Source organism: Fundulus heteroclitus, chromosome 8 (genome assembly GCF_011125445.2).
Source record: "Fundulus heteroclitus isolate FHET01 chromosome 8, MU-UCD_Fhet_4.1, whole genome shotgun sequence".
Lineage (NCBI taxonomy): Eukaryota > Metazoa > Chordata > Actinopteri > Cyprinodontiformes > Fundulidae > Fundulus > Fundulus heteroclitus.
The window spans coordinates 21,817,771-21,844,497 of NC_046368.1; the positions used below are offsets into that span (position 1 = coordinate 21,817,771).

A 26,727-nucleotide genomic window follows, 5' to 3' on the forward strand; every position below is an offset into this window, starting at 1 on the left:
TTAGTTACCATCTCACACGCCTATTGGTCTGTTTTATCAGGAGGTGAGAGACCAACACAGGACAGAGATTGATTGGGAGGAACAGAGAAAATAAGAATATGTGCATTTTGTTTTCAGCCCCGATTCAGTAGTTTAGCAAAAGCTGCTTCGACTCGAACAGCTTTTTTTTTGTTTGTTTTTTAATAAACGCTCAACACAGATTCTCAGTTGGAAAGAGTTGGAAAGCTCGGTCTTTCCGCCATGAATATGCTTTTTCATTTCTGCTTCATGTTGGGTTTTCTTTCGGGGTGTCGACGAAACGGGGCTGAATACAGATGCGGACATTTTCCAGATTGGTTTTCTCGATTAAAAGGCGTGTTTTCCTCTCACTGCTGGTTTACTTTCTGCAGGTCTTTCACATAAAATACAAATACGTTTGTAACTTGAACAGGAAAACGTTTGGATGATACTTCGACAGGGCGCTGAAAGTCAGAATAGAACCTTTTTGGGTTCGGTGATCAAAATTATGCGTTAGACCACTTGGACATAAAAATGCTTGTTTATTTAAAAAAATAAAAAAAAGATGTTTTCATAAACCCTTTGCTGTTCTAAAAGATTGACTTTTTTTAAAAGCAAAAACTAGTGGATCGCTATTGAAGATGTAGTTTTATGTTGGTTCTGCTCTTATAACCTATAACAAATAGAGGAACATCTTGTTTCTAAAAGGTTGTAATTTAAAAAAAAAAAAATTTATACCAAATCTTTTAACACCCATCAAGGTGAGTTAGCATATTGAGCAAAATGTCAACGTTTTCGGAACATCTTTCGCATGTTTTTTTTTTGGTGTCTGGCATGTTTGTGACTAAAATTGCATTTTTTTTTTCTCCAAGGTTTTCTCCAACTGATTATTTGTCACCATCTTGTTTCAGGAGGTCCCAGTCGGTGGGATGTAGAGGACACTCCGCCTGATTTCCCCGTCTCCAGACTGAGAGCAGACAAAGACGCTGAATCATCAGAAGGAAGCGATGCTGCCTCGTTGAGCTGCAGCAGCTAAACCCAACCCTGCCTTTAACGGAGCTCCTTGGATTTTAACCAGACATTCTCCAGCCTTCATGTCCTGCTGTAAAATCGTCCCCAGAAATCAAAGCCTTGTTTTTGTACCCGAATTGCACAACCTTTGCCTTTATTTTAATAGTTGTACTAAAGCTGTAAAAGTTTTTTTTTTTTTTTTAAAAGAATGCCTGTGTAAATAGCCATCCATGCCTTGCAGCCAAAAATATTTTCCTTGTATGGTTTTTATATGACAAAGTATTTTATAACTGTTTTAGCTGCCGTATGTGACGGCTTGGAGCTGCTGTGAGGAAATGTGTTCATATGCAGTAAAGCATCATGCTGAATCCAGGATGTCTGATGGAGTTTGATTTAAAAGGAGGAAAAAAACAAACAAACAGTGGTACAAAACTCCTTTTAATGGCATATACATTTTCTGTGAAAGTACAAATTTTGGCCGCCACTTCTGAACAAGTCGAGAATAAATGAACAAAACTAAGAAGAAAAAAATAGCTCAACGCGGTCATGTTTGCTTTTAATTACGGTCATGCAGAGGTTAGAGTAACACTTGGTACTTTTCTAGTCGTCGGGTTGACACAGTGACCTATAAAACTAGGCCTGGGAATGATGGACCATAGTTGGCAAGTGAAGAAGAAGAAGAACAGCACCAAGATCCCTGCAGACTCACTTCCTGTATCTTAAACAAGTTTGAAAGACATCAGGCTGCATTCAGGTTCTAGCAGCCATGAATATTAAATATTAAAGTCAAATGCTTCAACCCCTTGAACCACGACAACTGTTCACTTGGACACTAGAAAAGGTTTCGTTGAAAACGTGTATGAAATGTAGGCTCCCCCTTGCAGAGGAATGAACTACCATCTATCTCTGCACAAGTCTGACGAAGGCCTGGACCAGCTGGATGATTGGCTCGTGGCCTTCGTGGCTCGCCTTGGAGCTGGGTGTGGGGGTCTTGGGCTGAATGGAGGGGAGGAGACCGCTCGCCGGGGATGATGGGGAACCCCTCCTAAAGTGGCGGGACAGGCTGGAGAGTAGAGTGCTCTAAAGTTGGAAAGAAAGAAAGATCATTTAGGGATAACTTAAACTAACAAAGCTTATAAGGAAAAATAAAAGGGATTTAAAATGTCCAACAACTAAAATAATATGTTTGCTATAAGGATTAGGAGAGGAATCCCACAGCTGTGGGTCCAACAGAGACATAATAGTCCATGCATACCACTAAAGCACTGGTTCTCAAATAGCGTGGGGCGCCCCCTAACGGGAGCGTGAATGTATTTTTAGATACAGGCCTTCTAAATCAAACAGCAAGGGGTGACAAAAGCGCCCCCTGCTGTTTGGTCTGCACCTGCAGTCAGTATTATGATGATTACTATTAAAAAATCCTCCTAAAAAGTTCAAATTTTACTTCAAATGAAGTTTGTCTTTAATATTAATGGCTGCATATTATTTTTTTGCCAAATCAGGTTCACAGCTAGTTAAAAGTTGACTGCAGGTAGAACTCAGGTTAAAAGCCATTTATATTATTAATATTATCTAGTTAAAAACATGTGATAATGTTGAAACATTCTAGTTGTTAAAAAACCATTAGTAACCATTGTTTGATATAGATAAAAAGGATTCTGGGAAATTTCCAAACGACAGCTTTAATGCAGTAAAACAGAAAACGGTTTTTAAAAGTTACATTTTAATCCATCTTGTTGGGATGGGGGCCCTGAAAGTTTTTCCTTCTTCAAATGGGGGGAGAGGACATTTGTGGATCCACAGCACTAAAGCCTGGTGATGCATATTCCACACATATCAAGAAGCACGTTGCTGCCCTCTAGTGGACATATGCTCACTAATTTGATACTAAATAGCTAATTTCATATTTACTGTATGTGTTCAATACAAATTATGAATCCCTACATAATTTAGAATAATTTTGGCAAAACTTTTTTTTTCATAATTACAAAAAAATAAAGGAAAAATAATTTAGGTAGTAACTGACTAAACACTTTCAGGTTCACAAAGAAAAAAAAAATGCTACTAGCTAGAGGAAAGGGTAAAAAAAAAAGTTTTGGAAACTCTTTGGGACTTGTAATAATATATTGGAGATAAGTGCAAAAACATAAAAAGAATGTCAAATAAAACTAATTTCCATGTATCAAGAGTAAACCAGAGTTCTGTGGCTCCAAATAAAAACATGGGCTGTTTTTGTTTAGCATCCGTTCAAAGTTCAGCTGCGATTATTAATGAACGAAAAATCAACTACATTTATTTATTTCATTCTATTATTTAGATATTTAACATTTAAAAACCCTGATGGAGTTTGTAACATTGCCAGGTGACAAAACTGTATTTATCAACCTGTATTCATTTTGAGTTTGTCTGGGTTAAACGTGTTCCCCCATGTAATTAATAAACATTCACCATGAGGCTGAATAACGTGAAGACGCGCAGAACTGGGCATAAAGTCTGAACATTAAGCGTGGGCTCTACTCTAAAGCAAAGAAGACGAACATCTGACCAGTTCAGAGCTGAGCTCCTGTTTGAGCCGCTGTTTGTCTCGAGGGAGGATGGTTGGATCTTTGAGGCAGCGGACCGCCTGAGAGATCAGAACGTAGAAGCAGTTCTCCATGGTGAACATCAGCAAGGACCTGAAAACCACAGGAAGCTGCATTAAGGTTTCAGCCGCTTGTCCCTTTGACACAAAAAAACAAACAATACTAAAAGTCCTCCAAATTAGAGTTTATATCAAATCCTCAGAGTTTTTTTGTCTTCATTCAAAATTAGTCTTCAATGTGATTTTTTTTTTCTGTTAAAATTTAAGGATTTGGAGCGCATGAAAACCTCTCTTCACCCCAGTGGATAACAAACCCTTACATTCTGAAGGGATTTTAAAACAAGGGAATAATGAGAATAATAATAAAAACAAAATCAAACTGTTACAGCAGTGTGCTAAAAAAATCTATAATGATGTCTAGTTAGAAAAAAAATAAACAGGAAGAAAACAAAATAGAAAACTGAACATTTCCCCCCAAAATACATAACCAGGAACAATCATTTACAGTCAAAGGTATGAAAAAATGTAAGCGAATAAAAAACAGCCAGTAAGAAATGACAAAAATTAAAGATCAAGTGACTATGCAACAGTTTATGCATAAATCCAAGATCGTTCTCAAAAAGAACCAGCCTGAATAAGCCGGAACTAGGGCTGGGCGATATGGCTTAAAAATAAAATCTCCGATTTTACTTTACCAAATCCGATTAATCGATTTCTTTTTTCCTCCTTTTCTTTTCAAAAAAAAAAAAAAAAGAAATGAAATAAATTAATTTAAAAACTTGCTTTTAAGAGCAGGCTTCACATCACTTGTGTAACTTCAAACTAAGTTTAAAAAAATAAGTAAATGAGTAAATTAAAATGCCTCGCATTACGGTAAAAAAAAAAGGTTTCCTTTTACACTATTTTGACAATATATTTTCCTAACCATATATTCAGCATTGGAAGCTGATCTCTTCACGGAAGCCCAGTGATTAATTTGGAAAAAATTAAATCCCGATTTTCCAAAAATGTATTCTTAAAAAATGTAAACTTGAATTAATCGATTAAATAGATTTATCGCCCAGCCCAAGCCGGAACATTTGCTCATTTTATCAGATTAAAGGCTTTCCTAACTTCACGTCTTCACCTACTTCACAGCTTGGATCTCCTCCCCTGACGCCAGCGACGCTATGCTCAGAGAGGCCGGCTCCTTCTTCTTCTCCATCTGAACACAAACGGCACACAGTCATGGTTTCTGCCCTCTGGCCGGACTGAAGCGCGCGTTCGAGGCGTGCCGCAGACCCACCTCACTCAGCATGCCCAGGGCCACGTTGATGGTGGCCAGCAGGGTCCCGAAGGACGGCGCCACGTCCGGGTCGAACGCCGGAGTCGTGAAGCTGAGCACGAACAGGGTGCGGTACTCAGCCAGGTCCATGCACTGAGAAACGGGCAGAGCTGCGGTCAACACTCCTAATGACAGCTTTGAATAAATAATAGGCTAACACCTTATTTGAAGGGGTGTACATAAGACTGACATTACAGTGTTATAAACATGACATAACACCTGTTATGAACATAAATGACTCCTTATGAACGATTAGGACTGTTGTCAATTGTCATTCGGTAAATTATGACACTATTAAAGCAAAGTTGACATTGTTTAAAATGTCTTTGTTATGACAAGCCCTTAACTTAACAACACCCCAAGCCCTTAAATTAACTTAATCCCAAATCAAGCCCTAAACTTAACCTTGTCTCTGTTAATGTCAAGTTGTCATAACAAAGACTTTTTAAAGAATGTCAACTTTGCTTTGATAGAGTCATAGTTTACCGAATAACAATTAATTACAACATTCATAAGGAGTAATTTATGTTCATAACAGGTGTTATGTCATGTTTATGACACTGTAATGTCAGTCTTATGTAGACCCCTTCAAATAAAGTGTAACCAATAAGTTTATTATTCATTAGTACCTGGTCCAGCAGTATCTGGCAGCAGTCTGGAGTGAAGTGCTGCAGAGTAGCCAGGGTTTTACTCAGGATCTTCAGCAGGCTGCACTGCACGGCCAACAGGGCCTTCTGCTCCGCCTCCTCCCTCTCTCCTCCTCCCGCGTCCTTACTGGAGGTCTGAGGAGGCCGCTGTGCCCGGGGGCCGGGGGGCAACGCCTCGCCGTTCTTAGACTGAACAGAAAAGGCCCGTTAGGTTAGGTTAGCGACGCCGTCCGGTGGCTTAAAGCGAGGAGGAAACAGCTCGGCTCTTAACCTGCAGGTAATGGTGGAGCATCTTCTTGCTGTGGAGCAGGTAGGTGCACGTCTGGCACAGGTAGCAGAGGTTTATCTGCGGAGAGAGAACGACCGGGGGGAAAAAAAAGGCTGAGAAGGGCTGCAAGCTTCGCTCCTTTGGCTGACGGCGGGACGGTCCTTCACCAACCTGGACGTCTCGGAGCAGGTTGGGGAGATGAAACTGCCACTCCTTGCAGAAGCTGGAGAGCTGCAGCAGGAAGCCCACGGTGTGGTCCGCCTCGTCTAAGCAGGAGAGGCTCTGCACGGTGCGCACCGCGTTCAGACACTGAACACAGAGCAAACAGGGTGGGAACCTCCTGAAACGCCATCTCAGTCGGCCTAATGGCTGCAGTTTGGAGACCGGCTAGCAGAATCTCTTAGTCTCCAATGATAATCTACTGACGGCAGTCCTACCTGTAATATGCGTTCCTGGTGCACTCCCACAAAGTCCAGGGCTTCATTGATGAAGTTGTAGCGGAGCGTCTTGAGGAGGCTCTCCATCAACGACATGCAGAGGCGGTAGACGCCGGGCCAGCAGGCCGAGTCCTGGGACTTCCGGGAGAAACTCTAAGACACGTGGAAACATCCGCTTATTAGTAGCTCCATCTACATTTTTCAGCCCAACGCTCAATAGTACTCCAGATTTTCTGTTTAAAGGTTTGTCTTTTTTTCTTTTTAATCCAAATAAAAAAATAACGTCACCATGGATTAATGGTGGACTGTTCTACGGTGGTCAGGAGGAAAAGGACATAAGGGTGGTTAGAAGGAGAGGAAAGGGAGATTGCAGGAAACAAGGGAGAATCAAAGAAGGAAGGATGGAGGAAAGAAGAAATGGTCGTAGCAGGAGGGCTCGAAGGAAGGATGGATCAGTAGATGGATGATCTGATGGGTGGACGTATTTAGGAGTAGGAGGTCAGACAATCCCAGACGTTGAAGGACTAGAAACAGAGACTGGTCGTCTATCTAGACACATTCTATGCACTGCAGCTCTAGGCTCTAGTTTAGAAAGAAAAGTTGTTTTCCTCCTGATCACTCAACAAGAAAAACCTTTACGTGTCCGGCGTGAAGTGGTTGCTGGTTTTAATCCTCACCATCGTACAGCTATCTTTAAACATAAACATACTAAATATAGTTTTAATGTTTTGCTTCCATCAGCAGGTAAACGTTTTTTTTCTGTCAAACGACGATCAAACAAATCGTCTCAGACGTGAGCAGAAGGCGGTGAAAGTCAGCAGGATATAAGAACATCAGCAGGGTGGGTCTGGTTAGTGTTTAATTGCAGCTCGTCAGATTGCAGCAGAGGGTCAGATTAGGGCTGGGCGATATAAAAAAATAAATAAAAAAAAGCATATCAATAAAATAGAAATCATAGATTCCACAGTAAGCCACCCCACTTCGATAATTATCAACAAACCAACTTTTTACCAAAAAAGAAACACCTGCTCTCTGAACTCTTTGAAGGGGGCGGAGCTTGGCTCCTTGGTCTGCATTGTGATTGGTTGGGAGGATGAAATTACTGTAATATTAACCTACATGTTTGGCTAGAATGTAAAGGGAAGGAAAACTGTTCTAATTAACTTTTTATTGATCATCGATATACGTCTATCGATCGATCGATCTTGTTATTAAATTATTGTCCAGCCCTAGGTCTTATTGCACTTAAAACGGTTCAAATAAGAGTTTTTGCCTCTATTTATTACCCTACGCCTTCCCAATAGGAGCCTTATCCAGGTATAAAGCACTATGAAGCTTAAATAGCATGAAGCTAATTATAGACACACCTGCGTACCTTCAAAGCATGAAAAGGTCTGATTTAAAGCGCTTTCTTTCAGGGGGTCGCACATATTTATTGTGTAGATAAAACAGGGAATAAAGTCTCTAGCTAAAAAGACGTTTCCACATTTCTTTAGAGCTAAAAAAGCCTCAAATTAATTCTGTATTTAGAAAGCGTTCATAATGTTATTGAGTGGTTGGAAATGTCTTTTACCTGCGATGCGCCGTTTGAGGAGACCTCGTACACGCTGAGCAGCGGGAGGCAGATGGTCTGAACAACTCTCTCTCCAGCCACCGCTGCTGCCCCCTAGAAGAGAGTCAAACCCCCCCTTCCTCCTTCAGACTGTGACGGCAGACGAGGAACGTGCGAACGTCCAGAGGAGCGGCGGTTGGCGGTGCGTACCTGAGGCGTGCGGGCCAGCGTCAGGAGCAGGTGCAGCGCGGCTTCGGTGAAGTAGAGGTTGTGTTTGCAGCGCAGGCTGATCTCCACGGCGCTCAGCACCGACGGCAGCACCGGCACCTTCCTCATCACCAGCACCCAGTGCTCGCCGTCCTCGTCGGTGCGGCACAGCTCCTTGGCCAGGTGCAGGGCGAGCACGCACACCTGGAGGAGGTAAGGAGAGCAGCTGGTCTGAGAACGAGCGGGACATAAACTCCCCCCCCCGCGTGTCTCTGGTCGGAGGCGACTCGCTCACCCCGTCCCTCTGGTCCTTCTGCAGACCGCGGGGAGAGTCCGTCTCCATGCTGTCCTCCTGCTCCAGCATGTCTCCCATGCGGCTCATGTGGCGAGTGTTGTCGATGAGCGCCAGCGCCTCGTCCTTCACCGTCTCACACACGGAGAGCAAGAGCTGGGGCAGCTGGGAAATATCTCCGCCTGGACAGTGGAGAAGGCGTCAACGGACCGAGCGTTTGTTTCAATCAGACGGAAAGAGGGGGGAGAACGTTTTGTACCATTGAGTCCCTGGATCTGCAGCACGGAGATGAGCGCGGAGAAGATTTTGGCTTTGGTGCGGTCCATCATCTGCTGGTCGGCCTGCAGGACGCTCTCCAGGATCAGGGCGAGGGGGGAGAGGATGTCCGGGGCTGCTGCGACCACGCTGCGACACAGAGAGAGAGGCGTTAACGCCGTCTGATCGTGAAAAGTGGTGAACGGGAGGTCCAGCTCTGCACACCTTCTCCACTGTTTCAGGAGGATAATCAGGAGGGTAGCCATCATGGATCCCAGACGGAGGCAAGGCACCGACGTGGGTTTGGTCAGCTGGAGAGGAGGAGAGAGAGAATGTTAGAATCTGGATTAAAACCAAACAAAAAGGACAAGAAATCAAAGATGTGGCTTCATGTGAGGACTTACAGCGGCTTTAGTCCCATCTAGGACATCCATGAACAGCTTCAGTTTGGTTGAGTCTTCTGTCAGATGCATCACCTCGGCCTGAAAACACGCAGGAACACCAGAGTTTAACGTTGTGGATAACATCCTTGTTTCCTCACCAAGAGTCAGAAGGAAAGGTGTGTTTTAGCTTAGCATCAAAAGCTAATTAACCAGATTTGTGAAAAAAAAAAAAAAAAAAGAAGCAAGAAATATCAAATATATAAAGGTTCCATCACCAAGTGCCTCGCAAAAGTATTCACAACCCGTGAACCTCTTAAAACGTTTCACCATGTCTACAAGTCTCAGTTAATTTTAGTGCAATTTTCCATAAGAGACCAAAACACCAATGACTGGATATGTGAGAAGTGGGAAAAATGCACAATTTTAACTTCTTTTAACAAACAGCAAATTAAAACATTTCTGTGCAACAAGAAAGTATCAAGAAGAGCAGTTTGCAGTTTCCCCACAAGCCTTTGAAAGACTGCGTGGAAACAGCATGATGGTGAGGGGATGCTTTCTTCTAGCTGGTCACAGTTAATGTGAGGATGAATGAATGGACCACTTACAGGGCAATCCTGCATGAAAACAGAGTAGAAACTAGGGAGGAAACTCACATGTCAGCAGGATAGAGGCTCTAAACAGGCCGCCAGAGGACTGCTTAGCTCTGACAGCATTCCTAAGTTCAAACGGTCTAGTCAAAGGCCAGACCTAAATCCAGTTGAGAAACTGAACACATTGAAGGTTGTGGTTCCAAAATGTAAAAAAAAAAAGGAGATGCTCATATGGCAAAAACACAAGGTACTATAGTAACGATGCAGCAGCAAGAAGCAAATTTTTAAATAAAACATTCTGCCAGATGGAAATATAAATAAATAAAAAAACAGGAGTCAATAAATCCTCCTTTCCTTTTTTCCCCTTAGAGGTAAACTTCAGAGTTCAGACAGGTGGACTTTATCTAAAGCGAGAAGCTTTTTCCTAAAAAAGGCCTTTGAGCTATTGTTAACAAGTTTATCAGCTCTCAGCAATTCTAAACCATTTCTTTTAAAAACAAGCCTGCTGCAACTCTTGTGGAGAACAACCAGAAAGCTCACATGGGTGGTGGAGAGAATGAGCAGCATCCGCCAAGCAGAAATCAGCATCTGCGTCTCTGGGAAGTAGCAGATGCCCTCCTCCTCCGTCTCCGCCACATGGCACACCAACGACTTCACGTACTGGGACCAGTAGTCGTAGCGCCGAGCGTTGGAGAACCTTTGAAGGCCGTCCTTCAGAGACTGCTCCAGGGAACCGCTGTGACATCACACACAGGCCATTTTTAGCATCGGCGTAATAATCACTGCTGAGGCTGCAGGGCGGTACGGTTACCTGACGACGTAGTAGATCTCCAGGCCGATGATTTTCATGACAAACGCGCAGGCCTCCAGGACACACGGCTGTGGACACATCATCAGGCTTTAATAAATATCCAGATAATCAGTAAAAAAAAAGGTGAAAGTTGGGATCCAGCGTAATGAGGACCTCGGTGGTGTCCGCCGACGGGGCGAGGGTCCCAAACAGAGGCGTGGTCAGGTTCTCCCAGAACCGCTCCCTGCACACAAACGGCAACACACCATGACGCTTTCCCCACAAAACCCGGGCGGGAAGTCATTTTATTTGGCCGCTTCTCACTTGGTGCGGAGGACGGAGATGGCGCTGTCTCTGCGGTCCTGCCACAGGGCCAGGAGGAAGGCCAGCGCTGCGCGGTGCAGCAGCGGAGGACACCAGTACTTGCCCTGCTGCTTGGAGTCGATCAGATCCAGAACCACGTGGAGGCAGCTCCACTCGCCCACCAGAAACTCCTGCGGGTTCGACACAGACGTGGATCTAGACGCGCCGAGGCAGGGAACAAACGGCGCCATGGCGGTGGCGGCATACCTTGGAGCCCTCGCTGCCGTCCTTCACCTCCAGGTTGAGGAAGAGTTCAATGAGGCCGGGCTGAGTTTCCACGGCCACCGTGAGGAACTCCAGGATCATCACCTTGATCCGCATGTCCTCCGTTTTGCTCTGCAGCCGGGCCAGGAACGCGTCCCTGATGGCCGCCGCGTCATTCCCGAGGCAGGCGTACACGGACATGGGAGCCACCTGCGGGCGGGGCCAGTTTAGCGTCCATCCCATCGGGCACAGCGCCGCGCCGGAGCAGAGAGGGTCTTACCGTGGCGAGCCTTTTGAGGAGCTGGATGGCGAGGCGGGGCAGCGCCGGGTCGTGTTTGTGGTAAATGTATTTGGCCAGGACGATGATGAGGTTGCCGCCGTGGCCGCCGTGCTGCGTCAGCGCCTGCTCCAGGGGGGACACGGCGTCGGACGGCGGCTTCAGGCGGATCACGTTGTTCGTGACGGAGAAGGCCAGCTTGACCGTCTGGATCAGAATCTGACCCGGACCCTCAGAACCACAGCTGAGAGAATATGTGAAAAAGATAAATAAATAAAATAAATGTATCATGGGGCACAACAAAAACATGTGAATTGTTAGGCAGAGGAGAATAACGCACCTGCTGGGCTGAGCAGCCAGGACAACGTCTATGGTGTCCACGCCGACGGCCATGATGTTGACTACAGCCTGTCCAGCTTCTGTGTTCGCTAAGCTGTAGATGCAAAGGGACTGCAGGGTGGGAGAGCTGCAACGACACAGGAAGAAGTTAAGGTTGAACTTCAAGATACTAAAATCGTCTCCCCATTTTAGTCTATAATAATAACAATAATAATCGCCTTGAACTTTAGCAGCTTGGTGACTAACATCTATGTCAGGCATGTCCAAAGTGCGGCCCGGGGGTACAACACAAAGTATTCATCCTTTAATAAACACCCGTTTGACATTCTCTTTAATTTCATAGTAACATCTATCCAATGATATTTAATTACTCAAATGCAGACTTTGGTGAATTAAAATCTGCTTTGAATTCAATTCTGAGTGTTTTTAAAGAACTGACCCAAATACTGTTCTTATATTGCTAGACCAAAAAGAGTTAGGTTTATTATTGTTAAAGAGTCGCATTTAATTATTCAGAATAATTGTCAAACTGGATGACCATCTTTAATACAACAAATAAGCAAATCCTTTTTTCTTTTACCTTTGGATCTACAGTGATTTACACATTCCTTTCCTACAGAAAATCAGACTAATTTATATAATTGAAATGATCATATTTTGTAGAGCAGGTAAAAAAATGTAACATTATAATTCTTTTGGTTTAAAAGAAAGTGTGTTCATCTTTTTTGCCTTCGAGTTCCTTTGACTTGACAACTTTGGCTTGTGTGCCGAAAAGTTTGGACACCCCTGATCTACATCGATATTAGGCATCAAACTATTCTAGATCCATGACTCCTGAGATATTCTAGGATTCTAGCAGATATTGCATCCAAGCATAATTTTCCTAATAGCAGCATTGATTGCACATATTAAAAATGGGAGGATGCCACCGTTTTAATACGTTGTCCAGCTCCAATAACAACAAGCATAATTTTAATTTAAAAAAATGGTGGAAACATTAATACAGTTCTGATGACATAAAACTACAAATGAACAGAAAAGTCAACATCCCAGTAAACTAATAGGAGGTGTCGACAGCAACCCTCTTCTGACTGAAAGGACAGTTAACTGAGCATTGGAGATGTTTTCTAAATATTATAATAGAGAAAACATAAAAGGAGCCTGAAACCATTTTGAAAATCTGTGGCTTCCAGAAAAATATGCCTGCTTGTTCATTCAAGCTGCTGCTTAGACACGGAGCAGGACGTTCTCTGTTATGAAACCTGCTTCATTTAGAGATGCTGACAGGCTTTTGGAAATCTCAGTTAAATCTAAAAAAAAAAATAAACAAGGATATTTGTTTACACAGTGTGTATATTGTGCACTTTTTATATTTACAGGCTATTATTTGTAAAAGAGGAGATGCTGCGGTTCCTTTTGGTTGAGCTTTACTCAGAGAGATCCACAACCTGGAGGACTTTATTGTATTTGTAGATTTCTAGGGATGCAAAGGAAGCATCTGCTGTGCAACTTTGGGCTGTTTTGGAGAGAATGCAACGTTTTATTTTAGAGCATTTAATTGCTATATTGTTTCAATTTACACAAAAAAAAATTTAAATATCTCCATTTATAGTTTAAAAATAAAATGGAAATCGACTAGAATCAGCAGTTCAGAGAAAAGAAACAGCCAAAATAAATAAATAAATAAATAAAAATCTCCAGTCTGTGCACATCTAGTGTAAACATCCATCAGTGAAGAAACGGCACAAAGTGCAAACGCTGATGGTTTCCTGAATCCAACACCTCTATGATCCAGCTCTAAATGACAAGAAACCAGAAGCTTTTATATCACTAGAGCCGTACCTGCCCCGGTCCTCTCCTTCTGGGCTCAGATTGAGAATGGCGTGTATCAACTCCAAAATATAGCAGCCTGCAGAGACAGACACGTCAACTCTCACTCTGGTTTCCTCTCCCTTAGAGCAAGGTGAGGACAAACAGCGGCGCGTACCTATTCTCTCTCTGACTCCATGGGTGTTGTACCTCCACTTATGGTACGTTGGCAGCATTTCCTTCAACACCAGCAGCACACAGGGAATCAGTCCTTTGCTCTCAGTGCTTCCAAGCTGACCCTGACGTATAGAAATGTGGTGCCATACATTATATAAAGCAGGAATCCATCCCAGATGAAGTTCTTTGTTCAATAAAAAGGCTCCGTACCTTCACCAGGGTTGTAATGAGACGAAGGAAGGCAATGGTAACAGCATACTCCCCTCTGGGCTGCTCGATCTGCACCAGCAGGTTGCCATAATTACCTGCCTTCATCCCCTCAGCACTAAAGACAAAAAGATTATTAGTCTCAGATTTTACAGACGAGTTCAACGTTCAGCAGAATGTGATCTGGCTTTTTTTTTTTGGGTGTACCTGACACACTGGGCCATGTCGGTCAGAGGGTTGGAGGCGAAGGGGAGGAAGCCAGTGTGATGCAGGCTGGACCAAACCTGCGAGTAAATAAGGACCCAAAAATGAGAGGAGAAACGTAAAAAAAAAAGAGCTGAATCTCTCGTTTCTGCTCGTCCGTACCTTCCCTGGCATTCTTGCAGCCAGCACAGAGAGGCAATTCACACAGGAGGCGATCACATCCACCGGAGGGTTGATGACTGAAGTCAGCCTGAAAGGACAGATGCACATGTACAGGATCCAGACCACAAAGATACCCACAAACTAAGTTTGGACAAATGTGTTTGATGTTAGGTCACCTCTGCAGCAGCATGTAGATGCGTGAAGTGAGCGGCAACAGACAGTCGGACACGGTCCAGTCTATGCTGATGATCTTATGGACCAGGTCCAGGATGGGCTTCACCCGTACACAGTGAGCTATGACATCTAGCACAAACACCGTTACAGTGATGAGTTAAATAGAGACGCTTGTTTTTCCATCATAAAAAAGGTCATTTCTTTGGATTAACAATCAGATTTTGATAAATCTTAGGATAATCTCTATAAAATTCAACAACATAGTCACATGCAACACACATAAAATATAACATGTTAAATGTTAATCCAAACTGAGCAACATGGACCAAGGAGTAAACATTACCGTCTATAGCCGCAAGTGGGTGCTCTGGGCTTCTGAAAACTAAACGCTGCTCCTGTACCGCTTCATTTATTAAAGCATTAACTTAAAGACAAGAAAGACTGAACACATGCTTGTATGTTCTTTTCCTGTTTCAGTATGCATTCATGCAGCAGATGCACGTTCAAGAGCTTTACTGACTTTTCTATGTTGCTCCCAAACATCTATGTTGTACTATTAGCTTAGCATGTAGCATCGTTACGCTCACGGCCTAATTTCTGCGTAACTTTGACTATTTTCAGCGTAGCGGCCCGCTACACTGAAATGCGCTGGTGAGAACCTTCCCGGTTGGATTTTTAGGCTCGTCATGCCAATTTAACCCATTCAACCTCCCAGGTATGCTTCATGTTATTCACCCTGTTCTGGATGCAGGTGTGTAATTGATTAAGTAGCATTACCAAATTAAATGTCAGTTTTTAGTCTTGGATTTTGTGAAACAAATTTCTAAATAAATGCGACATGTTTTTTTCCCCCCTTTTTGACTGATGCGACTTATATTCCAGAGCAATTTTCCTTATTTTTTGGACTATAAGGCACACTTAAAACCCTTAAATTTTCTCACAAATTTATGGTGTGCCTTATATATGATTAAAGTTGTGCTTACTGGCTGATTTTATGGGATACAATGCTCTAAAAATCTGTTAAAATGTGTAAATACGACTTACCGCTCAATGGATATTCGGAGCATTACGGTACATTGTGTCATAGACATAATATAAGAGTAGACGCGTCATTGGGCGGGTTCTGCCTATGCTGCGATGCGTCAGAGCGTCCGCCATCCTAAATGTGGCAAATCTGCAGTTACTCAGTCACTTAAACAGTATCAGAGGGACTTTAATCTCTGAATATACTTTGTATTCATAGTATTTTTTTTTTTGTAATATTACAAGTTTATTTTCGTATCCCTTTAGCTTCATTCTCCTGAATTTATTCTCCTAAAGAATAAAAATATTTAAAATAATCTAACCTGGCCCTATTACTCCAGGAGTGAAATAATTCTGCAAACTGTGATTATTCTGGAAATGTTTCCCCTTAATTCTCATAATATGATGTTTTTATCATAACATTATCACTTTTGTGTTTGTTTGTTTATTTGTACTTGTTTGACCTAGGACTTTTTTTCCCCTCATATTATTAATTTTACCTCTTTAATACTCACCCAAAAAGTCTGCTCCTAAAGGTTCACATGTGACACGGTTTTTATAAAATAATGAAGACCACAATGTTTAGATTTAACAAATCGATCCTCATAACATATACACACACAAATATATATATATATATATATAATATATATATATATATATATATATATATATATATATATATATATATATATATATATATATATATATATATATATATATATATATATATATGTGTGTGTGTGTGTGTGTATTTATTGCAGCACAGGAATGAGGCATTTTCTCTGATCCACGTTCACAATAACAGAACTCAACTTTTTTCTGCCACATACAATATGGCGGTGACGTTGACGTGCGAACCTGCGCCCTATGACGCGTCTACGTATATGATGTCTGTGCATTGTGTCACTACCTGAATGGACCCCTGAGCCGTCTACAAGACTGCCTGACTGTAATGTCTAGAACTTGAAGTGCATTCATGTAAGTCAGAGTACACGCTTGCAACAATAAACCTAATAAGTTAATTCAATATAAAAGTTACGTTTATTTTGGCAGTGTTGCAGCAGGTGGATGTAGCCCCTTTTTTTTAGTATTAGTAGTATTTAGTATTTTATATTAGAGAAGTGATAATACTCAAGCACAACACTTCTGGCTGCTTTTAATTCACTTGAACCCACAATAAAAACCCTAAATACTAAACGTTCTGTACCTGCAGTGGAGACGACGTGCAGCAGCATCTCCACCTCACAGGTGAAGAGAGTCCAGGCGCTGTAGGAGTAGTCCCACCTCACCATGTAGCCCTGGTCCCCTGCGATCATCACCTGGCCCAGCACTCCCTGGGGCATCCACAGGTTAGTCTGCCCCGCCCCTAATGGTGGACGACACGAAGGGATAAACATGTGCCTGTTTATAGACATCTGTGCGTGAATGACGTTATGCCAACCAGGACTAACCCAGAGGGTAGAGGAGTTTTGGAGTCTGTCTCCTCCACAAAGTCTCGTCGTCCTTGGAAATGATATCGTTGGGCTTATGTTTGTAAACCTGTGTGTAGAAGGACATCTTGTCCAGGAAGTTATACACCTGCCAAACACAAGTACAAACATTAAAGCGTTGATTAAAAGAAAGACTGCTGTCCATCTGTTCAGCGAGACATTTTACCTTCTTTACGGTCGACTTGTTTGACACGAGCGCCGTCAGGAGCTGCAGCAGCGGCCCGATCTTATGGGGGAACATCCCAGCAGCGCTGTCCAGGATCATCCCCAGCCCCCTGTTCGGCTTCTGCGTTTCACATTTAGACGAAACAAGTCGGTTTATCAGAGGAACGTTTATTTTCAGCAACAATTTACCTCCCTTCCTTTTGCGTTTTGTCTCACCATTTCCCAAAAGACTTCAGCTAAACTGGGAGCAGAGAGGACGTCACAAGCAGCTTCGATCAGGTGAGAGCCCTCCACACCGTTAGCCTGCAACAGAGACGGCAGGAGAGCAAGTTACCGATACACCTTACACGTATTAATTACTTGATTTTTTCTCTTTAAACATGGAAACACCAGGCAGTACCTGCAAGCTCTCTTCTTCAAACGAGGTAATGACAAATGAGAGCAGGCCGTAAATACACATTTTGGCCGTGCTCGCTGTACACTGGAACGACAGAGATGAAAAGATGACAGGAGATCTGCAAAATTGCTTTAATCTGCCAGTTTTAGCTTCGACTTTTATCTGGGCTTATTTACGTTATTTCCCGAGACTCCCAGCCCCTTCAGCATGGTTGAAAGGTACTTGAAGACGCCCAGCTGCAGGGCCGTGTTGCCGATCCTCCGGATCACAGGACTGGACTCGTCGGGTCTGAGGGTGTGTCTCAGCAGGACCCAGGCCAACAACACCGGTCCGTGATGAGGGATGTCACCAAACGTCAACAGCAGCTGATCCATCTCCTGGAGATGGAAGAAAATAACACAAATAAAACTGAATTATGAAAGCTTCATTTATCTACTACACTGTAATGGAATTACACTGTTTCTCATGTGTTTTTGAGAAGCAGTTGAGTTTATTGGTGTTTATTCTGGGCCAAACAAAGAAAAAAAAAAAACTTTGCACAGCTTTGATGGTAAAGAAACATGAAATCTGATCATCTCTGCTTCAGTTAAAGGTTCAAGCCCAACCTTAACGACATCGGGGGCCCCAGAAAACTGATGCTGCTCTGTGCAATCCTCCAGCGCGCACTTGTGCAGAAAGTCGATGTCCATTCCCTCCACCAGGATGAGAGAGCTCAAGTATCTGTCAGCCGGAGAAACAGAACTAACCATTAGAAACTAGATGAAAAAGCACAATTAGAAAACTAATCAATCTAAAGATGTCAAAACAAGCAGCAAATCCTGAGAATAGATGTTCAATACATAAATATCAGACAAGCGGGTCTAATTCTGAACATCTGACTATTAGAATACCGACTGATTAACGAATACCAAAGTTTCAAAGTTTTGTTTTCACACTACAAAAATATAATTAAAAAAAACAACTAATAAAAGTTATATACTTTGGTGACCGGTCACGCCGATCAGAGGTCACCAAAGTTGGTGTTGCTTCGGTTTGTGAGTTTGCTAAAACTATGTCGGACTCTGTAATTTTCTCTGGTCCCCTGCCTGATCTGACCAGTGATGACATGTTTAGCCGCATGTCATCATTCAACCGCTGGTTGTCTAGGTGGTGTCCAGAAAACGATGTGGGCTACATTGATAACTGGAGAACTTTCTGGGGAAAACCTGGTCTGATCCGGAGAGACGGCATCCATCCTACTTTGGATGGTGCAGCTCTTCTTTCTAGAAATCTGGCCGGATTTATTAGTTCTCCTAAACGCTGACAACCCAGGGTCCAGACCAGGAAGCAGAGCCGTAGTTTAACACACCTCTCTGCAGCTTCTGTACTGTTACCTACCCATTATCCTATTGAGACGGTGTCTTTCCCACGGCCAAAACTTAACAGATCAAAAACTGATCTAAAAGGAACAAATCATAAAAACCTAATAAAAATCAATATGGTTCACCTTGAACCTAAAAATAAAATAATAAAATGTGGTCTATTAAATATAAGGTCTCTCCCTCCAAAGACTTTGTTAGTTAATGAATTAATTTCTGATAATCAGATTGATTTGTTTTGTCTCACAGAAACCTGGCTACAAGAGGACTACGTTAGTATAAATGAGTCAACCCCCTCCAGTTACTCAAATTTCCACATTCCCAGATCTGTGGGAAGAGGAGGAGGAGTGGCAACTATCTTTCAGTCTGATTTATTAATTAGTCCCAGGCCAACTAATAATTACAGTTCTTTTGAACATTTAACCCTCAGTTTCCCTCATCCAAACTGCAAAGCAATAAAACCTCTTCTGTTTGTTGTTTTGTATCGTCCACCAGGCCCTTACACTCAGTTTTTGGATGAGTTGTCAGATTTCTTATCTGATTTGGTGTTAAATACTGATAAGGTTATTATAGTGGGTGATTTTAACATCCATGTTGACACAGAATGTGATAACCTTAGTGTAGCCTTTAAAACTATCCTAGATTCAATTGGTTTTGCTCAAAATGTGCATGAACCGACGCACTCTCGGCTCCATACTTTAGACCTTGTGCTGACATATGGCATTGATTGTGAAGAATTAACAGTATTTCCTCACAACCCTGTCCTGTCTGATCATTTTTTAATAACATTTGAGTTTAATCTAACTGAATTCTCCACCCCCAAAAGAGGGTTCCATTATAGTAGATTTTTATCGGATAATGCTGTATCAAAACTTAAAGAGTCTGTCCCCTTCTTAATATCCTCCGTATTGCAGAAATGCCCTGTAGATGGCAGCATTGCTGTTTCTTCCCATTCACAAATCGATACCTTTGCTAACAATGTGACTTCCTCATTGCGTTCTGCATTAGACAATGTAGCTCCCTTGAAAAAGAAGGTGATTATTCACAGGAAGCTGGCTCCTTGGTTTAATTCAGAGCTGCGTTCCTTGAAGCGCAATGTTAGGAAATTGGAGAGAAAATGGCGCTCTACACACCAAGAGGAATCCTACTTAATCTGGAGGGACAGAGTATTGTTGTATAACAAGACCCTCTGCAGAGTTAGAGCAGCATATTTTTCATCATTAATTGAAGAGAATAAAAATAATCCTAGATTTCTCTTTAGTACAGTTGCCAAACTTACCCAGAGCCACAGCTCTGTTGATCCATCCATTCCCTTAGCTCTCAGTAGTAATGATTTTATGGGATTCTTCATAAATAAAATTGATGCCATTAAAAATAAAATAATTGGCATGCTCCCAAACATGATTACCTCGTCCTCAGTAAGTGAGGCAGCATTGGAGGAATCTTTAGAATCTGCGCAGTGTTTGAACTGTTTAGAAGCAGTAGAGCTTTCTGAGCTATCTAAAATTTTAGCTTCATCTAAACCTTCTACCTGTATGTTAGACCCAATCCCAACCAAGTTGTTTAAGGACATATTCCCTTTGATCAGTGGCACTATTTTAGACATGATTAATCTATCCTTAGTAAATGGATATGTACCACAGGTTTTGAAAGTAGCTGTTATTAAACCTTTACTTAAGAAACCTTCTCTTGATCAAGATGAGTTAGTAAATTACAGACCTATATCTAATCTTCTTTTCTTATCTAAAATTCTTGAGAAAGTAGTTGCTAATCAACTTTGTGAACATTTACAAAGTAATGACCTACTTGAGGAATTTCAGTCAGGCTTCAGAGCTCATCATAGCACTGAAACAGCTCTGGTGAAGGTCACTAATGATATTCTCATGGCCTCAGATAATGGACTTGTGTCTATACTTGTCCTGTTAGATCTCAGTGCTGCGTTTGATACAGTTGATCACAATATTCTCCTACAAAGACTTGAACATACTGTAGGGATTAAGGGGAAAGCATTAGGCTGGTTTAAATCTTATCTGTCAGACAGATTCCAGTTTGTTCATGTTAATAATAAATCTTCCTCAAACTCTAGGGTCACCTGTGGAGTACCACAGGGTTCAGTCCTTGGACCAATTCTCTTTACTATATATATGCTTCCGATAGGCAAAATTATCAGACAGCATGGGATTAATTTCCACTGTTATGCTGATGATACTCAGCTATATTTATCCATAAATCCTGATGAATCCAATCAATTACTTCGACTGCAGTCATGTCTTGATGACATCAAAAGCTGGATGACTTTAAATTTCCTGCATCTAAATTCTGACAAGACCGAAGTTTTAATCTTTGGGCCAGAGTCCTCAAAAAATAAACTTCTTAACCAATCACTTAATCTGGGTGGCATTAAACTGGCCTCTGGTAATAAAGTTAAAAATCTTGGTGTTATTTTTGACCAAGACATGTCATTTAAATCCCATATTAAACAGGTTTCCAGAGTTTCCTTTTTTCACCTCCGGAATATCGCCAAAATTAGAAACATTCTGTCCAGGAGTGATGCTGAAAAACTGGTCCATGCATTTGTTACTTCAAGGCTGGACTATTGTAATTCTTTACTATCAGGAATTCCACAAAATGCAGTTCAAAGCCTTCAGCTGATCCAAAATGCTGCAGCAAGAGTTCTGATGAAAATCAACAAGAGGGATCATATTTCTCCAATTTTAGCTTCCCTTCATTGGCTTCCTGTTAAATCAAGAATACAATTTAAAATTCTTCTTCTAACGTATAAAGCCCTTCATAATCAAACTCCATCATATATCAGAGCTCTGATTACCCCGTATGTTCCTAACAGAGCACTTCGCTCTCAGACTGCAGGTCTGCTGGTGGTTCCTAGAGTCTCTAAAAGTAGAATGGGAGGCAGATCCTTTAGCTATCAGGCTCCTCTCCTGTGGAACCAACTCCCAGTTTTGGTCCGTGAGGCAGACACCCTGTCTACTTTTAAGACTAGGCTTAAAACTTTTCTTTTTGACAAAAATTATAACTAGTGACTCATGTTACTCTCAGCCACCTTTATAGTTTTACTGCTATAGGCTTAGGTTACTGGAGTATATCAGGATCTAATTTTCTCACTATATTGAGTTCTACTGTTCTTCAATTATGCATTATGTGTTGTCATTTCTGCTTTAACTTTCTGTTCTCTCTCTTTTCTCTTCATAGTAGGTACACCTGGTCTGGCGTTCTGTTAACTGTGACATCATCCAGGGAAGACGGCTCACCCGCTACTACCATCTAATGTAGAACAGATTACTAGATCAATGTGTGCTTCTGTGCTTTTTTGTCTCTCTTGTTGTGTCTCTGTTCTGTCTTCTGTAACCCCAGTCGGTCGAGGCAGATGACCGTTCATACTGAGCCCGGTTCTGCCGGAGGTTTTTTTTCCCGTTAATGGGTGGTTTTTCTTCCCACTGTCGCTTCATGCTTGCTCAGTATGAGGGATTGCAGCAAAGCCATGTACAATGCAGATGACTCTTCCTGTGGCTCTACGGTTCCCCAGGAGTGAATGCTGCTTGTCGGGACTTTGATGCAATCAACTGGTTTCCTTATATAGGACATTTTTGACCAATCTGTATAATCTGACCCAATCTGTATAATATGATTGAACTTGACTTTGTAAAGTGCCTTGAGATGACATGTTTCATGATTTGGCGCTATATAAATAAAATTGAATTGAATTGAATTGAATATAGACAAACCCCTCCTACTGAAGCTGCACACTGCCAGTCAGCTGGCAGTGTGCAGCATCTCAACAGCCTGGTTTTACTGAAAATCTTCTAATCGACTACAAACACGTTTAGGCAAAGAAACGAGTATTTTTCTATCAGGTTACCTGGCCAGCCAATGCCTACTTTCTAAAGAAACTGACCCGATTCTGTCAACCAGCGCATCCATGCTCTTGTCCACTAGGTGTCTGTTGGTCTGCCGTAAGCCGAAGCCTTGCTCTTTGAACATTTTGGTAAAGTTAAGAAGGTCCGAAGGGCTCATCTCAAAGTACGCGTAATACAGGAAGATGATCTCCAGCAGCAGCGACTGCTCCCTCAAACACTGCATGAACCACCGTGAGACCTGCCTCTCACTCTGAAAAACAAAAACATTAACAACATTACTGGAAGAAAAGTGTTTACCACATTCAGTGTCTTGCAGGTATTCATACTCCTTTATATTTTTAAAGGTGCATTAACACACAAAGATTCTAGCTACAACTTTTAACATGTTTTCTTGGGATTTTATGCGATATGCACTTCTTTGTGAAGGAGCTTCTGCTTCTCTCCTTAATGCGCTCCCTGTCAGCTAAGTGGACAGCCACGACTTGCAGGGGTGGCAGGTGTGCTACACTATTTCCATTTTTTTAAATTAGAATGAACAATCAGGGTGAATTTTATTCTGATTTGCTTGCAAACTAACCCTGTGCCGAACTTTAACCCTGATCCATGTGGGAGGTCTTAATAATGCTATCTGTCCCCTAACAAACCAGAGGCATATAGCTGCATTTATATTGAGATAAATTTACACACATTTGGCTTTTTATTTTATTTATTTTTACTAATTATGGGATTTGTAAGGCAAATGGTTGCACTGGGTTTTATTGAGGAGGATCAGCATGAAATGATATTTATAAATATGAGAAATATTCAACAAATCATGTATCATTTATCTTTCATCTCCCAATTCTTCACCATTTTGTGTTGGTCTATCACATGTAATCTCTATAGAATCCACTGCAGTTTAGGCATTTAGGGTGAAAAAAAATGTCACAAAGTTCAAGAGGTTTACCATCAGGTTGCCGTGGGTTTCCCACGTTGGTGCTTCGGCCTTGAAGAGATTCTCAAACTGTGACTGATAGTTGCTCACCAGGTCTTTCTCCAGTTTATTGACACAGTTACTGTACTCGGTCTAAACACACAAACACAAACACCTGGAGTTAAATAAAAGAACCCATAATATTTTGCCTCAACTAATTACTAATCCTGTATGTTTGTGCGCTCTGTTATGACAAAACGTAGCTGCCTCTCACCCGGTAGGGATGTCGCTCATCCTGAAAGTATGTGAGCAGCAGCAGGACACATCTAAGCAGACACATGCGTTCCTCATAATAGTAATCAGCTATCTGTAGAAACAATTACAGAACAAATCATGTCATAATTAAAAGCCGTCGTCCGGAAAATTACAGTGAAGTCAATAGATTTCCAGACTCACCTTTAGAAGAAGAGTCTGGCTTTGCCGCTCATCCTTTAGAACAACCTGTAGAGACAACCCTTAGTAATCATCACTAATCATTAATGTACTTCTAATTTATCTCTTTACGAGGAGAAAATACAAAAAGTGAGAATACTTTTAAGGAATCCCGGGTCCCTCGGTAGTCCTCTTGCAGATAGCACTGTAAAAGCTGCACGCTCTGCTGCTCGTCCAGATTCTGTGACATTAATGACATCTTAGCACACCTACTGATAATGTTACGCTGACAGAAAACTCACTATGCTTACCAACAATTTACTGATCCTTAGACCAAAGTCCTTCAGTGGCTGTGCGACCTCTTTGTTGTCCTTCACTTTCCCAGCAGAGGAGGAGCTACAGGACGAGATGCTGACGATCACTCATCCCTTTATCAATAAATATACATGCCACGTGACGATGCCCTGCTGTAGCTGTACCTGGGTGGCTTGTAGTAACCAAGTCCTTGATGCAGTCGGTCCCAGTGTCGGTCCAGTTCTCCCTCTATCTGAGCCTGCCACCACCCAACACAATTTCAGCTACCAAGTTAGAGGTGCCAGAAACAAACGGACCAATCAAATGTTCAGCGTAGTCACAGAAGAAGTGGGGAGACTTACCGGCTCCCTCAGCGCAGATCTCCCCAGCAAAATGGTCCATAGTTCTCGACAGCTCCTGAGAAAGGTGAGAGTGGTGTATTTAGGCAGAGCAATACTCTACACATGCGTTCTGCTGCGTTAATGCACAGCAGCACTGCCATATACAGGGGCCCAATGTGTCGCTTTGATCAGTGTAAAGCAAAATTGCTTTCCGTTTACACATACTTATGGGCATTTTAATGTAACTATCAGTGTCCTAATGACTTTTGGTATTTTAATGTGTTCTAGGTGATTTCCAACACACATGTAAACTCACTCAAGACGTATTCAAGACAAGTTTACATTAGAGCATTAGATCAATTTGCAGTTGTGTTTACAAGATTCAAAACAAGAATGAGAATAAGACTAAAGAAGGAGTAAAATCTACAAGTCCAATTAACACGTAACAAAATATACATTGAATAAAAACATTTTGGTACAGTACATCAGCATCCAAATAGCCAAAGCTTCCTATGTGCAAACATGTAACAAACAATATGTGCATTCAGCCAGGCCATTAGTTAGCCACAGTTAGAGCCGTGTGAAGATCAAAGATCTCCTGATCCGTCCTGCATTCCCAGACCAAGATGCCCAGGACCTTTAATTAGCAGTCCCCACAGACTCTAATCACAACCACAAAGAACTGCTTAGCTGCAACATTTAGTAGGATATTGTATTTTAAGTGCAGTGCATGCAAATTCTGCATGTCAATAATATATTTGGCACTTTGGATAGCCTTTTACTCCCCTCAAATCCGAAACCAGACATGTTTTGTATTGTCATTCAGACAAATCAATATAACATTGTATTGTGATACAGCTGGTAATTTACACGCCTACTATCCATGAAATCTGAAGGTGTGTGTCCACGAATCCGGCAAAGGTTTTCAGCTTGTTACTTAAAAAATAAATTAAGATATCTAACCATACAAATAACTACTTGTGTCACAATAACATAAGACCTAAAGATGCAGACTGGTTGGGGGGGAAAAAAGTCTCAAAGTACCGAAATCTTTTGTTTCATTTCCCATCTTTTTTTTTTTTTAAAGAAAAAAAAAATACTATTCCAATTTAATATTTTCAAGACAAAAGTGAATCAGTGTACATAACTTTTAATTTCCTTTCCTTTCTAACAGTACCATTAGAAGCATAGTCTACTTCTCTTATTTGCTGTCTTTTTACAAAAATAAACAATCATTTTATCTGTCAAACCCTGTTTAGAGCTACTTTCACCTCTTTAAAATACCAATACAGGAAATATACCTTTTATTGGCATACGGTCTTTTATTGAATGTGTACTTAATGATTCATAATACCTTCGCAATTGATATGAAAAATGTTTAAAATGAGCATTGTTAGCTCAAGATAAAAAAAAAAAAATACCAAACAGTTAAAAAGGCTGAATATTGAATTCAGTTCAGATGCCGGTCTTTAAACTGTAAACGCCATCATTTTACACTCAACTGACTCCAGCTAACTTAGTTGTTGTATAAATAATCAACAGTTGCGTTAGTTTGTCCATTAAAAGTAAAACTGACGAGTCTGGACAGCTGTTGAAGCTAATTGGTGGGCAGTTTAATTTGAAATAACGTAGCGTTTTCAGAAATAACGAGTAATCTCGCTAACAGAGTTTATGCAGCTGTTGTTGACATGCGGCGGCGCCGCGCTGAAGAAAAGCCTTTCAAATGTTAGCAGCAGTTGCTAGGCTAACTACGCGTGGCGCTAACCGTTAAAAAGACACGCCGTCAAACGTGACGGTCACCTTGAAATAATAGGCGAGGCTTTTAGTTAGACACGCTTACTCTCTAATTAGTTTGGTTAAAATAATTCAAACACTATAAATGTTAAATGAAGTCTGTGGTTGTATTACTACCTGACGCTCATCTCTGATTCCGCCATCTTCGCTCGGACCCTGTGATTGGTCGGTGAGCGGCTGCGTCACAGCTAAATTCTTCTTCTGAAGCTCGCGCTTCATCTTCAGCCTTGCTTTGGCACGACCTACTGGACGGTGATTTTTACGTCAAGCCAAAGTTTTCGTCTGCTTCGTCCGAATGGACTGAAAAGACTCCCACATTGTCTTTATGAAAGCGCTTTCAGCTAAAACAACGTTCAGTCTTGGTTTCAACATTTTCCATTATTTAGCATCCA

The 26,727-nt window shown here is 41.8% G+C and overlaps 2 protein-coding genes across 12 annotated transcripts in view; one reads left to right on the forward strand and one right to left on the reverse strand.

Moving 5' to 3' along the window:
* Positions 1-1,411, forward strand: part of cdk5rap2 (CDK5 regulatory subunit associated protein 2) — a 51,879-nt gene extending 50,468 nt beyond the window's left edge. For 8 of the 11 annotated variants that reach the window (XM_036140360.1, XM_036140350.1, XM_036140358.1 and 5 more), the window contains one exon: positions 909-1,411. In XM_036140360.1, the coding sequence (XP_035996253.1) occupies positions 909-1,033 (125 nt within the window). In that variant the 3' untranslated portion in view covers positions 1,034-1,411. Of the gene's footprint in view, positions 1-40; positions 80-908 lie in introns of all 11 variants that reach the window. The other 3 variants (XM_036140354.1, XM_036140359.1, XM_036140356.1) reach the window with 2 other exon arrangements.
* Positions 1,412-1,429: 18 nt separating this feature from the next.
* nup188 (nucleoporin 188) lies at positions 1,430-26,478 on the reverse strand. Its single transcript, XM_012867954.3, has 43 exons — positions 26,453-26,478; positions 24,563-24,617; positions 24,386-24,459; positions 24,218-24,302; positions 24,067-24,147; positions 23,931-23,975; positions 23,749-23,841; positions 23,508-23,627; positions 22,600-22,811; positions 17,934-18,048; positions 17,505-17,705; positions 17,332-17,412; positions 17,148-17,234; positions 16,933-17,052; positions 16,728-16,854; positions 16,484-16,642; positions 14,253-14,379; positions 14,077-14,164; positions 13,918-13,994; positions 13,714-13,828; positions 13,505-13,625; positions 13,360-13,426; positions 11,519-11,644; positions 11,182-11,422; positions 10,905-11,111; positions 10,659-10,828; positions 10,509-10,578; positions 10,356-10,423; positions 10,085-10,280; positions 8,976-9,053; positions 8,797-8,882; positions 8,576-8,721; positions 8,320-8,498; positions 8,028-8,228; positions 7,839-7,931; positions 6,266-6,418; positions 6,000-6,137; positions 5,832-5,906; positions 5,543-5,749; positions 4,875-5,006; positions 4,720-4,793; positions 3,554-3,683; positions 1,430-2,088 (listed from the first exon to the last, which is right to left on the reverse strand). The coding sequence occupies exons 1-43, from the start codon at positions 26,476-26,478 to the stop codon at positions 1,909-1,911; spliced, it is 5,226 nt and encodes a 1,741-aa protein (XP_012723408.2). The 3' UTR covers positions 1,430-1,908.
* Between the last annotated feature and the right edge of the window lie 249 nt (positions 26,479-26,727).

What these genes read in the sequence shown, in the direction of transcription:
- nup188 (XM_012867954.3), bottom strand. Translation starts at nt 26,478, where the DNA reads ATGGCGGAATCAGAGATGAGCGTCAG. An exon ending in TAGATGGGACTAAAGCCGCT is followed by an intron (nt 8,883 to 8,975) that starts GTAAGTCCTCAC and finishes CCTCCTCTCCAG; the next exon opens with CTGACCAAACCCACGTCGGT. An exon ending in AGGAGCTCAGCTCTGAACTG is followed by an intron (nt 2,089 to 3,553) that starts GTCAGATGTTCG and finishes TTCCAACTTTAG; the next exon opens with AGCACTCTACTCTCCAGCCT.